The 12,211-nt window shown below is 52.8% G+C and overlaps 1 protein-coding gene across 1 annotated transcript in view; it reads right to left on the minus strand.

The window, feature by feature from the left end:
- Positions 1 to 11,508, minus strand: part of HELZ2 (helicase with zinc finger 2, transcriptional coactivator) — a 16,900-nt gene extending 5,392 nt beyond the window's left edge. The window contains exons 1-9 of the mRNA XM_009077605.1: positions 11,237 to 11,508; positions 10,943 to 11,126; positions 10,448 to 10,555; positions 9,332 to 9,855; positions 8,340 to 8,972; positions 6,442 to 7,225; positions 5,976 to 6,051; positions 1,173 to 4,683; positions 267 to 352 (exon numbers count right to left, since the gene is read on the minus strand). Of these exons, the coding sequence (XP_009075853.1) occupies positions 267 to 352; positions 1,173 to 4,683; positions 5,976 to 6,051; positions 6,442 to 7,225; positions 8,340 to 8,972; positions 9,332 to 9,855; positions 10,448 to 10,555; positions 10,943 to 11,126; positions 11,237 to 11,508 (6,178 nt within the window). The remainder of the gene's footprint in view (positions 1 to 266; positions 353 to 1,172; positions 4,684 to 5,975; positions 6,052 to 6,441; positions 7,226 to 8,339; positions 8,973 to 9,331; positions 9,856 to 10,447; positions 10,556 to 10,942; positions 11,127 to 11,236) is intronic.
- Between the last annotated feature and the right edge of the window lie 703 nt (positions 11,509 to 12,211).

Here is a 12,211-nt window from a genome sequence, read left to right on the forward strand (position 1 = left end):
ACAAGACCAACTAAAAGTAATCTTTGTCCCATGCCAAGATATTCTGCCCAGGAGCCTTCTGTGTGAGTCCTGGGGATTACAACCTCAACTGTGCCATTTGCCAGCAGGGCATCCCAAATTACCAAATCTCCTCTCCTCCTCTTGTCAGGGGAACCTCCTGGTGTGGGAGCATCACTCCTATGGCAAAGGCCCATGGGAGTTGCCAGGGACCTGCCTGGCTGGAAGTGAGTAGCCACAAGGTAAGAAAGATGAAAAATTGCACTTACCTTTTTGAGGAGGTTCATGGCCAAGGGCGATGCTTTTAACAAGGTCAGAGGCATACTTGAGCTTCCAAATTGCTGTTTCTTTCCGTCTGACAGCCAAGGAAAAATAAGAATGAAAGGAATGTAGCATAAAATAGCAAAAATTGTAATATAGCTTTGCACAACTGTCTTGTTTATTCTTTCTCTCTGCTTTGGTGTTGCATGAAGTCCATCCCCGAAGAATTTATACCCCAAGTAACTTACTTAAACTTATTCTGCTTCTCTGCATCTGGGACTGTTTCTCGACTGACTGAAGAGCTGGGCCGACAAAGATGTTGAGAACAAAGGGCACAACTCCTGTCCCAGCTCCATTTTATTATGGCTCAGCCTCTTTTATTGGATTAGCTTTTTTTTTCCTTTTTCCTAAAATTCATGATACAAAAGGAAGCACATTCTGCCTTGAAAAAGCTACAGCACCGTGGGTATGTGGCAGCCCATGCTGTGTATGAGGAAGGGCAAACTCAACATCAGCTCTGATTTAATAAGAGCAGATCTTGCTTTGCAGCAACAACAAAGGGGAATTATTTGGAAATCAGGGAGCACTCCTGCTAATCAACCCTGCTCCAGTGTTTTGCACAGCCTTTTATGACACATTGCAACAACCCAATAACATAAGAAACAGATGCCCAGAGAAATTTCAGCACCTTCCCCTATTTCCAGAAGAGCACAAGGCTGCCTGGAGAACAGACCTGAGGAGTGCTGCCTCCTGCCACAAAGATCCACAGCCCTGTGGTATGGCAAGAGGTGGATAAGGGCAGGTTTTTCAGGGGATCAGACACAGCAGGGAGCAAAGCCTGCTAAAAGGGTCCTGTGGGAAGCTGCTGCTTTGTATGGACATGTTAACCAGAGCACACTGCTAAGCCCACTTACATATCTGGCAGCATCTTTGGTATGAGCTCCACCGTGAACCTGGCAGAGGCCTGTGAGATCTCCACAGGGATGTTCTCCATAGACATATAGTGGATGTAAAAGTTCATAGTCTTCTGACTAGTCCTGTCTGACTTCTCGTCTTCACTGAATTCCTCAGTGACCCCGTGAGCCACCCAGGTGTAGGTATCAGGATCAAGCATAAGTTTGCTCTCTGACTTGCCCTTGTCAAGCAAAGTCAGGTTCTGGAGGCCATGGCTAAGGCATTCCTCATCATTTTGGAGGCTCCCAAGCTTCAGCCCACCTAAGCGAATGCACAGGTAACAGTGGTTGAAGTCCACTTCGATGGAGCAGTCCTCCAACCATTGTTTGTTCAGCATGAAGCTCCCCTGCAGCTGTCCTTTGCTTGTCCTTTGCTTTGCCCAGTTTATTTTAACATCATGAAGGACAATCGAGTCGTTCTCAGCCACGGCACATGACGCAGACTCCATGGCACTCATTGGCATCCACACCTTGTCGTACTCCGTTGTGTGCTTGTACCTGTCCTTGGACTGCAGCGTGGCGTAGGCAGAGAAGCACTCAATGGGCTTCTCTGTGTGCTGCAGACAGACATCAAAACCTGGTGTCACACACCACAGCTGCACAAAGGGCACCAGGAAGCCCCGGGAGACATCGGTGGTGAGCTGGAACCTCAGTGCATCGCCGGCACTCAGCTCCAGGGACAGCTCCATGTAGTGTGAGCACAGGCTCTTCCGCACCCAGCCCATGTGCCGCTGGTACAGATCCTTGCTTTGCCGCAGCAGGGAGGCAGCAGTCTCAAACTCCTCGTTCCTGATGGCTGCGAGCACGTCTTGCCACGTCTGGGTGTGGAAGAGGGTGACACTGAGGTCACGGAGAGGTCCTTCTCGCAGGCTGTGCTCCTTCGTCTCCACAGAGTACATCCTCCTCTTCCACGTCAGCCTGATGCTGTTCCGCTGCTGGATGAACACAGGCTGTTCTATCAGTTGAAGGGACCTGTAGCTAATTATCTGTGGATCTGGAAGGCTCTCTTTGTTCAGGGGAAACAGGGCTTTAAAAAACCTGCTCATCTCTTCGATATCCACCACGAAGGCAATCTTCTGCAGGACTTGGGCTTTTAGCTGGGTGGCCATCTCTAGGCAGTGGGCTCTCTTCTCATACATCATCGCCTGGGAATTCTTCCTGTTGAAGTCATGACAGAGAAAGTCAATGTCGTCTGCAGAATAGATGAGAGGCTTCTTGCGGAGCACGGAATGAAGGTGCCTCTGGACCACGACATCCACGTATCGGCGGATGGGAGAGGAAGCCCAGGTGTAGGAGTCAACATGCAGGGAGTAATGACCAGCCTTTGACTGGACAGTGGAGTTGGAGCGACTGAAATAGGAGCGGCTGAGAAGTCTCCTGAACTCCAGGGCCACAGGAGCCAGCTTTGGGTGGATGTCATCCGTGACGATGAGGTCTAGCATCTTTTGGAAGTCACGGGCTTTAGCAGCTGACTGCAGGTGCTCCCAGATGGGGGCCAGGAGACTGAACTCCACATTTTTAGGGGATTCTTGGCCAGGAGGAATCTCTCCCAGGTGGTGCAAGAGATGGATGGACAAAGGAACAATGTGGCTGTACTTATTTTTCATATGTGACAGCTGTGCAAGACTTGGCTCACACTGGCACCGGAGAGGAGTGACACTTCTGGTCATCTCCTGGTTGGTGAGAAACTCAGCCACAAAACTGTTGAACATGATCATTAGCTCCTCTATCATCTGATGGGACCCCCTGTTACCCGGGGAACTTTCCTCGTCCAGCCGGTCATAGAAACAGTCCTCCTGCAGCCGAAACTTCCGATGGATCCTGGAGAAGTGATAAGCCACAGCTATGCAGTCCTCCAGGGTTTCGAAACGAAGGGCCCTTGCTGCTCCCCTGTAGCGTTCCTTAATGCACAGCTCTGCCTCTTCATAGGACAGCTGCCTGTCTGAGCGGATCATGGAGATGGTGAAGATTCCTTTTAACATCTGATCCGTCTCCTTTTCTACCGTGACAAAGAAGGAGATCACCCGTCGATCTTTCTGTGGCAGGAGGCTGCAGAAGTCTTGGCTAATACGTGGTGGGAACATGCACAGAGGTTCCTGCTTGGGAGCATAGTAGGTGACACCTCGCTTCTTTGCTTCCAGGTCCAAGGCACTGCCTTTGGGAATGACACCAGCCACATCTGCAATGTGGATCCCAATCTCATAGTGACGTCCAAGATCCCTAACGCTGATAGCGTCGTCCAAATCCCTGGCACCTTGTGGGTCCACAGTGAAGGTCAGGTAACTCCGACAGTCCTTCAGAGTTTCCTTGGTGGAGTTTAGTTTGCTGCTGGAGGTGTATCTGGCTGACTCCTTGATGACAGCAGCTGGGTATTTATTCTCCAAACCATACTCCAAGGAGAGGATCTTTAAGCCTTCTTCCAAAGTCAACGCTGCATGCATGATTTCTGTTATTATCCCCAAAGGGTAGTAAAACCCTTCCCGCCAGGAGATAACCTGGACGCAGAAGAGTTGGGACCTCCTTGTCTCCTGGCTGATCTTCTCACAGCTGACCACTCTATACTTCCCATTGACAAGCCTGCGGATGGGAATGACATTGGGTTTCTCCTTCAGCCCTGGGACAAATATTTTGGTGACAGTTGGATCGATGGGGGTCATCACCCTGGGATCAAATTCATCCATCATGCAGATGAAGGTCCGTTCTCTCTCGGCACGCTTTAGGATTCCCACCACCTTCCCCTGCGGGCGGTGGCTGCCGCTGTCACCTGAGCTGCTCTGCAGGATTTCTACCAGCACCTCATCCCCAGTGAAGGCTGTCCCACAGTGAACTCTGCCTTTGATCTGAATGTTCATGGCAGGGGAGTCGTTGAGGGTGAAGGCAGAAGCTCTGTCGAACCCCTCTTTGATCAGCTCACATCTCTTGTACATTTTGGGGTGCATATGCAGATACTGCTGCATCATCTGAGAGGAGAAGCTGACGTATTCTCGCTTGTCCTCGCACAGGTTTGAAGCCTCAGACCTCACATTCAGAAGCCCTTCTTCAGACACTGTCACCATCATGTTCTTGCTCTCATCTAAGAGCTCCTGGAGGATGGGATCGTCAGGATTCATGCTCTCACCCTCAGAGCTGAAGGAATCTGTGTCACTGTCCTCCTCATCCGCCTCTGGGCTCCTCCTGCTCCAGCTCTCCTTGTCACAGGCAGCCTGTTTGATCTGGGCCATCGTCAGGTTCTCTGGGAAGACACTCCCCTTGTCGATGCACTGCTGGATGAAACGTTTCCACACCTTGCTGCACTGGCCATGGGAGCACAAGGCCATGGCATCCCCCACTGCAACCACCAGTGACTGAGCCCGGGTCATGATGGTGTTGAGCACTCTGGCCTCGTTGAAGAACTCGAGGTTGTGGGAGGCTGAGATGCGCAGGCTCTCACTGGTGTGCACTGTGCTGATGATGATGACCCGAAACTCCCGCCCTGCACCAGAGGGGACAAGGGAAAAGTCACTCACAGGAACCCAACAGGGAAGACCTTGCCTGGCTGTGACCCATCTATGCTGTGTTACATGACCATGGACTGATGTAACCTCACTTGGCAGAAACACGGGAGATGTGAATAATGCAGCTTTTGGGGATCGTGAGACCCTCTGGGCATGAACCAGGGTGGACACCACGAGGTACCACCACCCACACACCAGGGAGGAAAGGGCAGTGTGGAGATGGGATAAAGGCAGGGCACTGGAGCAGCACAGCCATGAGTGCCCATGGAGCATCCCTGCACACCCAGTGCCACCAGCAGCCCCACCAGCTGTTCCGTGCAAACCCAGGTAGAGTTTGCTGTGAATCCCAGATTTCCCATGGAACTGAGGGTATTGCAGAAACAACAGCCGTAACCATTCACAAGGACCCCTCTCCCCTCAAGAAGAGCTCTGCTGATGACAGAGCAAGTAACAACCAGCAAGAGGCACCCTGGTGATATCAGAGCTGGGAAGAGACTGGAAAGAAAGGGTGTGGAGATGAGAAACACCCCCTGGGGTCAGTTATTCTCACCATGAGGAGTCCCAGCTGCACAATAAAAAAATAATAAAAACATGGATGAGTCATAAACTAAGTCCTTGAGAACAAAACCAGCCCTATCCCTCTCTCATCATCCAGAGCAGCAGGCTCCTCCTCTAGTGAGCTGTTCTGTGATTGGTACCCACAGGCCATCCTGGTTTCAATTCCCTTCTATCACTCACCCCCTCCGCTGGTACTTGGGGCCTCACATGATTCACACATGCCCAAGTCCCTGGGATGGCACTTAGAGGGTTTTCACCCTCCTACAAAGCAACACCCATATATTTGAAATGAGGTGACAGTTGGGTGCAGATTTAATTCAGTGTGAAATCTTATTCACCAAGGAAAAGATGAAATCAAAGAATTACCAACCAGAAGGGGATGAAAATCAGTCAGAGGATTTCCAGACACTCCCTCCTAATTGGTGTTGTGTGGGCTGTGGCAGTGGAGGAGACACGGGGAGGGCAGCCTGACAGCACTCCCAGAGAGGTGTTTTTCCATGATAACAGCCAATATTTTGCATTTTAGCAAGGAGGAAAATGTAAATATGTTGGAAACTCCTCTGATAAAGTCCCAGTGTCTCTTCCCCCTGCTCATTATAGTTGCTATGGACTCTCCTGTCCACCAACATGACTGCACAAGCTGTGCATGACTAGCACACAGAAGACCCCAGAACACAGCCAGGCACGAGCCACTGTTACACAAGACACAAACCTGGCAAGTTTTCATAGTTTTCCACCACCACATCTTGTAGCTGCTTTTTCCTCAGCTCTTGTCTTGTTGCAGAAACCTGGTAAGAAAGAAAGAGGCACAACTGAATTCAGCTCAGAAACTCCCCACACCCAATGCCAAGGTCCCTTGCCCTGCCCAGCTGCAGGTTCCCCAAGTTACTCAACAGCAGCCACATGTCCTGGGCTGACTTCAGCCAGGGCTCCTGCTGCTAGATGCTGCAAGGAGTGTTCAACTAAACCATCCCATCACAAAACGTCTCTGCTCCAACCACCCAGGACATGCTACCTCAAAAAACCACTGATGGCATGCAAGCCTCAGGTTCCCTGTTTTTACTAGCACAAGAGACAGGTTTATAATAAACAGATTAAAAAGCATTTATTAGGGAGTGTTTAGTTAGCAGTGCAGGCATAGCCTCCTCAGGTGGGGAACATGAGGTTCTCCTACACACCTGCATCCCGTGGGAGACCACACAGATCCTCTTCAGATCCCGGGTGCCCCACTCATCTGGCCACCTCTGATAGATCTCCTTCACTTTCTCAATCACTTGTGTTATCTCAGAGGCATTGTGCCAAGAAATCATGGAAATATCCCTTTCAGCCACACCGCGCACGTGGCAGAACACAAGTGGGTAGATTTCAGGATGGGGTGGGATGTTCCCACTGGCTTGGATAGCATTGCCATTGCCAATGTAGAAGTGCTTGGAGACAAACTCAATTATGCCTGCAGTGGAACGGTAATTCTCATTGAAGATGATCCTGCTCTTCATGGCCACTTCATGCCTCTCCCTTTGGTAGAACTGAAAGAGTCGGTTCAAGAGGGTGTGTTCAGCAGATTGCCCACTCCCAACACAGAACAGCTTTGGGGTTATCTGCATGTGGTCCCCAGCAAGGACAATCCGAGTCTTAAAAGTGGCATAGGAGAGTGGAACCAAAGCTTCACACTCCAACATCTGTGCAGCCTCGTCGATCATGATGTGGGTGAAGTAGCCTGGGGGAACCTTCAGGTTCTTGGATAACATGGAGGTGGTAATAATGATGTGGTGCTTGTCGATCTCTGCCTTCGTGGGGTGGCGGAAGGAGCGCTGGTCCGGAGAGAGGCAGCAGTACATCTGGGTGATGGGATCCGTCAGGCTGACGGATCGGTCGGTGGATATGATCCTCAGGGGAACAGCCCATGGATGCCCATTGATCACGTAGTTGTGGAAATACTCCCGGATGTAGATGTCAGCAGCACTGGAGAGGAACAAAAGGGAAAAGCATCAAGAAATTGTAGGTGCTGTTCCTAAATTCTGTGACCCAAAGCGCTCTCAGATCATTCCCCAACACACCGCCAAACCCTCCCCTGGCTCTGGGGGCACCACACCAGTCACAGCAGATATTCACATTCACACAAAGAAGTCAGCACTGAAGCAGCCACCAATTCCCAGCCTCTTTCAAGAGTATGGTTTAAAAGAGGAATTGGTATTCAGGTCTAGGGCATCTCTCAATGCTCATATGGAAAATGATATGCCCAAAAAAACCTGTGGTCCTGCTGCTGTCCAGAGCCAAGTGACACAGAGCTCTCCTCTTACAGCTAAGCATCCCCAGCCCTGGGTGAGCCAAGATCTCCAGGAGAAGCTTCCGTGCAAGCAGACAGCCTGGAACAGGCTAAGATTAGCAGTCACCATCTATTATGCATTAAAAACTGAGGCAGTAGCAGCCTGCAGGATCGGATGTGGACACTCGTTTCAGCATCACTGCTCTAATTTTAACAGTCTTGGCCTGGTTTCTCTGAAGGCACATTCAATGGCAGCCAGACCAGATCTGTATTTCCTCTTCCCCAAACCTTCCCTGTCAGTAAATTGGCACATGCACAGAGCACAATAGTCTTCAAGGGCATGTAGAGCATAATATTATCCCAGCATGGTCAGGCAACAGCTTTCTACTTCTCCCAGTACACAGTAAAGTTCTGTCTCATTCCCATTTCATAATGAGGCAGGAGTGTGTGAAGTGTCCAAGGCCAGGTTGGACAGAGCTTGGAGCAACTTGGTCTAGTGGAATGTGTCCCTGCCCGTGCCAGAGGATTGGAATGAGGTGAGCTGTAAGGTCCCTTCCAACCCAAACCATTCTAGGATTCTGTGATTATATGCTACCTCTTCCACAAAGACTTCCAACCATGCCAGGCTTTTTCCTAGCAAAGCAGCTTAAGACATATTCAATAAAAACTAATTTATTTACACAAGCAATTGAAGTACATACTAAGAAAAGGGCAGCTCAGCTCTGGCTCATACCCCTTGACTCCCATCATCCCCCCAGGTGATCAATGGACCAACTCGCTTGCAACTCTGGTTGCCTCTTCCCTGCTAACCTGTTTGTGTGAGTGCAGATCAGCACCCGTGTGTCAGGCTGCCTGAGGATCTCCAAGGTGGCCATGGCCAAGGTGAACGTCTTCCCTGTGCCGAAGGGCCCATAGATGAGCAGAGGTGGGACCTGCCGGCTGGTGGTTGGCTGGCCCGTGATGAAGGAGATGGCTTGTTTCTGCTTGCTATTCCCTCTCTGTGGTGAACCAAGAGAGTAGGGGATGGAGCAACTGGCAACATCTGGCAGGACCAACTTCTCATCCAACAGGTGATCCACAGCCTGGTGCCACTGCCGGAACAGCAGCTGGTCGATTTGGAACTGGATCTCCACCTTGTGGGAGGTGTTAGACTTGAAGTTCAGCTCCGAGCAGCATCTATTTGGTATCTGTAGCCAGATGGTCTTCTCTGTGGTGGCTTTATGCTCCACAATAACCTCATAAACCCGATTGTCTACAGGTGGGTCAAGTGCCAGGAAAGCAGTGGGCACAGACCTGCTCAGCAGGTACCCCTCATCTGTGTCCGGCGAGAGGTTGTAAGGAGTAGGCACTTCAGCAAACAGCTCACCAGAGACAGCAAACTTCATCCCCATGGAGAGGCTCTGCAGCATGGGGGTCAGTGAGATGAGGACACGCAGGTTGAGTCTGAAAGGAGGAAACACCCAAATGAAGAGCAGAGAATGGACCTGTCAGTTCATGGGTCCTCCCCAGAGGAGGGAGATTGCCACCTACACCCAGAGAGGGTCTGCCAGCCCCCAGACCACACAGAGATAAAAACTGTGCTTCTAGCTAACCCACTGCCAAAGGAAGAGACTCAGCTCTTTCCTTCCTACCACCACCCAGCAAGCTGTCCTTCTTGGCTGGTTTCCATTTCTCTGGGAAGGCACCCCAGGAAGCAACACAGAAGGGACAGAGACCTCTGGACCAGCATGGCCCCAAGGGTTAGCAGTGGGCTCATGGTCCCCAGCAAGGAGGAACCCTCTGGATCCACACCTGGCACTTACTTGGCAATCAGGGCCTGCTCAGCTTCTTCCTCACGGAAGAGGAAGCTGTGCATCCTCTCCCGATAGTTGAGCCGGGTGATGGGAACGACTGCACCACCCTCACTTTGGTAATCCAGTGCAAGAGCAGGAGGTTTGTACTTTGCCAGCAGATCCACATCTTCACCAGTCCTTGGCACGCTGGGCACGATGACTCGGTTACCTCTATCCCACCGCACGAAGTTCACGGGGCGGCTGCTCTCCCTGCTGCTGGGGACCTGCTGGGGGGTGTCCCGTCGACCCACCTTCACCTTGATCTTCTGCATGAGGACGGGGCGTTTGCCGAAGTCGAAGACCACCCACTGCTCAAAGACACCCAGCGTGCAGCATTCCATGCTGATCTCCACCAGCGCAGTGCCGGGTGAGGAGGACAGGGTGGGCACGTGCTCCCCACGAAGGTACTGGAGGCCCCGGGACAGCCCATTCCCCGAGAGGTAGAAGCTGACTCCAGGCTCCCGCTTCAGCAGGGCCACGTGCTGCAGAGGCATCTGCCATGGAGGAGAAGACAGGGACATGGTGAGGGCAGCCCATGGGAAGAGCCCAGCAGTTGCTGAGATGCTCCACCAGCATTTCCTAGAGAAAGCTGCTGCAAGAACCAAACACCATGTCAAACCCACTGGAGCTCACTTCTCATGCAACACCACAGAAATTATTTGAAGGTCTCAGAGAACCTCAAGTTTCAGTTTAATAACAATGGAGTCAGTCTGCTGTAAACAGGAAATCTGTGCTGGAGAGGACAATTCAACACAGGCTCTTGCCCCCAACAAACATGAAATTATGGGCAGGAAAGCCGCTGAATGTTGTTATTTGTGATGATACATGAGAGGTGTTGAGAGCAGCCAGGTCTGCCCCAGAGCCACTGTACAAGATGGGAGACAGAGTAGCTGCATCCCTCATGAATACCAGACATACATCCTCATTTAGACATCCCCAAATCACTGTCCTTCTGCCCCTTGCAGAAGTAGCAATTGAAAAAACCCAAACCAAACAAAACCCTCCAAAGGACAAGGACTGCAACCAGGAGCAGGTGCTGCCAGTGACACATTGCCTCCCCCCACGCAGAGCTGGGCTTGCACTTACCTGAGTGTGGATCCTGAATCTCCACTGGTATTTCATCTTCCTGTCCTCCAGCTGCACATTCAGGGGCTGCTCACACACGACTCGGACGCCCTCAACATGCTCAGCCATCTGTGGGGAGGCACAAGAGGAGCAGAACTGAAGGCAGCGTCCCAGGGACACACCACAGAGCCCTCCATGGGGCTCTTTGCCTTTATCTTTGCCTTTATGCTGTGGCTCCCAGGAGAGTCTGTCATCCTCATGCCCTGTCCTCACCCACCACTGCTCTGTGCCCCCATGCAGCAGCCTTGGGAAGTGAGAGGACCCACAGCACAGCTCAGGTACTCCGAGCAGGCTCTCAAGTTGTCATCTCAAAAAGGGTGGAGGAAGGGAGACTCCACATCCCTTTCTGCATCCCCATGAGGAAGGTGAGCAGTGGGCTCCATTCCCAAGCTCTGATACCAGAGGATTCCCATGATGCTCAGACCAACTCGCTCCCACCCTGTGCCCTCCACTCACAATTAACACCTCGTTGGAACACGTCTGATACTCCGCAATGAGACGGTCCTGGTAGGACAAGAGCCCATCCTTCAGGGCCTGCTTCTTTTTCTTCGCAGCAACCTTCACTCTCTGGATCCACTCCTGCAGCTCCTCTTTGGAATGAGCCTTGGTGCAGCTCTTGCCCATTTCACACACCTCCGCTCTGTCGGGAGAGAGGTGTCCCAGGTGCCACCCATGCCCGGTGGCATGGGGATCCTCAGGGAGCTGGCAGCTGCCTGCTTCCCCTGCCCTCTTCCCTGGTGGATGCCTTACCTGCTGCACAGCGAGAACTTGGTCAGCCCAAGCGGCGGCGCACGGTGCACCCACTGCACAGAGCTGTCAGCCGAGAGCATCTGCGCGTGCTCAATGGAGGAGCAGTGGTTCTCGAAGCTCTCCTGTGAGTCGAAGGTCACCACGCAGATCCGGCAGTAGAAGTGCACTGGCACAGGTGCTGCTGGCTCATTGTTGGTGCTGCGGGTGCCCACGGGTGGCAGCAGGTCGGAGCGCAGCAAGCCGTGCTCCCTCTCAGCCTTCCACACGGCCATCTCCACGTCACTGTGAGCGTACTGGCAGCGCTGCGGTCTGTGCTTGCAGGGCTGGCCCCGGGACACGTACCAGCAGTAGCTGAGGGTCGAGATGAACTCGGGGCAGGGTCGGATGGCAGTGTACTGCTGCTTCTTCCGCGTGTCCAACACCACGTGCACCAGGAGCGGGTCCCAGCTGCGGTGGGACTCACAGAGCTGCCCTCGGCCACCCACCGAGATGCGCTGGGGGCAGCCAAAGAAGCAATGCCTGCAGATCTCCTGGAAGTGCCCCCCGAACTCGCTCAGGATGTCGCTGGCAGCGCTGTCCGTGGGGTGGGCAGTGTGGCCAGTGTCGGTGGGGCGACCCCCCAGCTGTGCCTGCAGCACCGCTGCCTTCAGCTGGCGTCGCTCCAGCTGGTGCTCCCTCTCGAAGTTCCAGACCGTGGCCTCCTCTGGGCTCCAGGCGAAGGTGCACTGGTTCTTGTGCCTGCTGCAGCCCAGCCCCATCACGTAGTACCTGCAGACGGCATAGTGCGCCGGGTTGGGGAAGCCAGGCCGGCGGGACACCTTCCTCCAAGCCGTGCTGCGGCGGGCGGGGCGCGGGGGCCCGCGGCCGCGGGCCAGCAGGATCTCATACATGCACTTGTGCTCCACCTCCCGCGGGTGGTAGGTGATCTCGTTCTCCTTCACGCTGCACTTGGAGCAGACCAGGAGCAGCTCCAGC

The sequence above is a fragment of the Acanthisitta chloris genome, unplaced genomic scaffold (assembly GCF_000695815.1).
Source record: "Acanthisitta chloris isolate BGI_N310 unplaced genomic scaffold, ASM69581v1 scaffold25886, whole genome shotgun sequence".
Classification (NCBI taxonomy): domain Eukaryota; kingdom Metazoa; phylum Chordata; class Aves; order Passeriformes; family Acanthisittidae; genus Acanthisitta; species Acanthisitta chloris.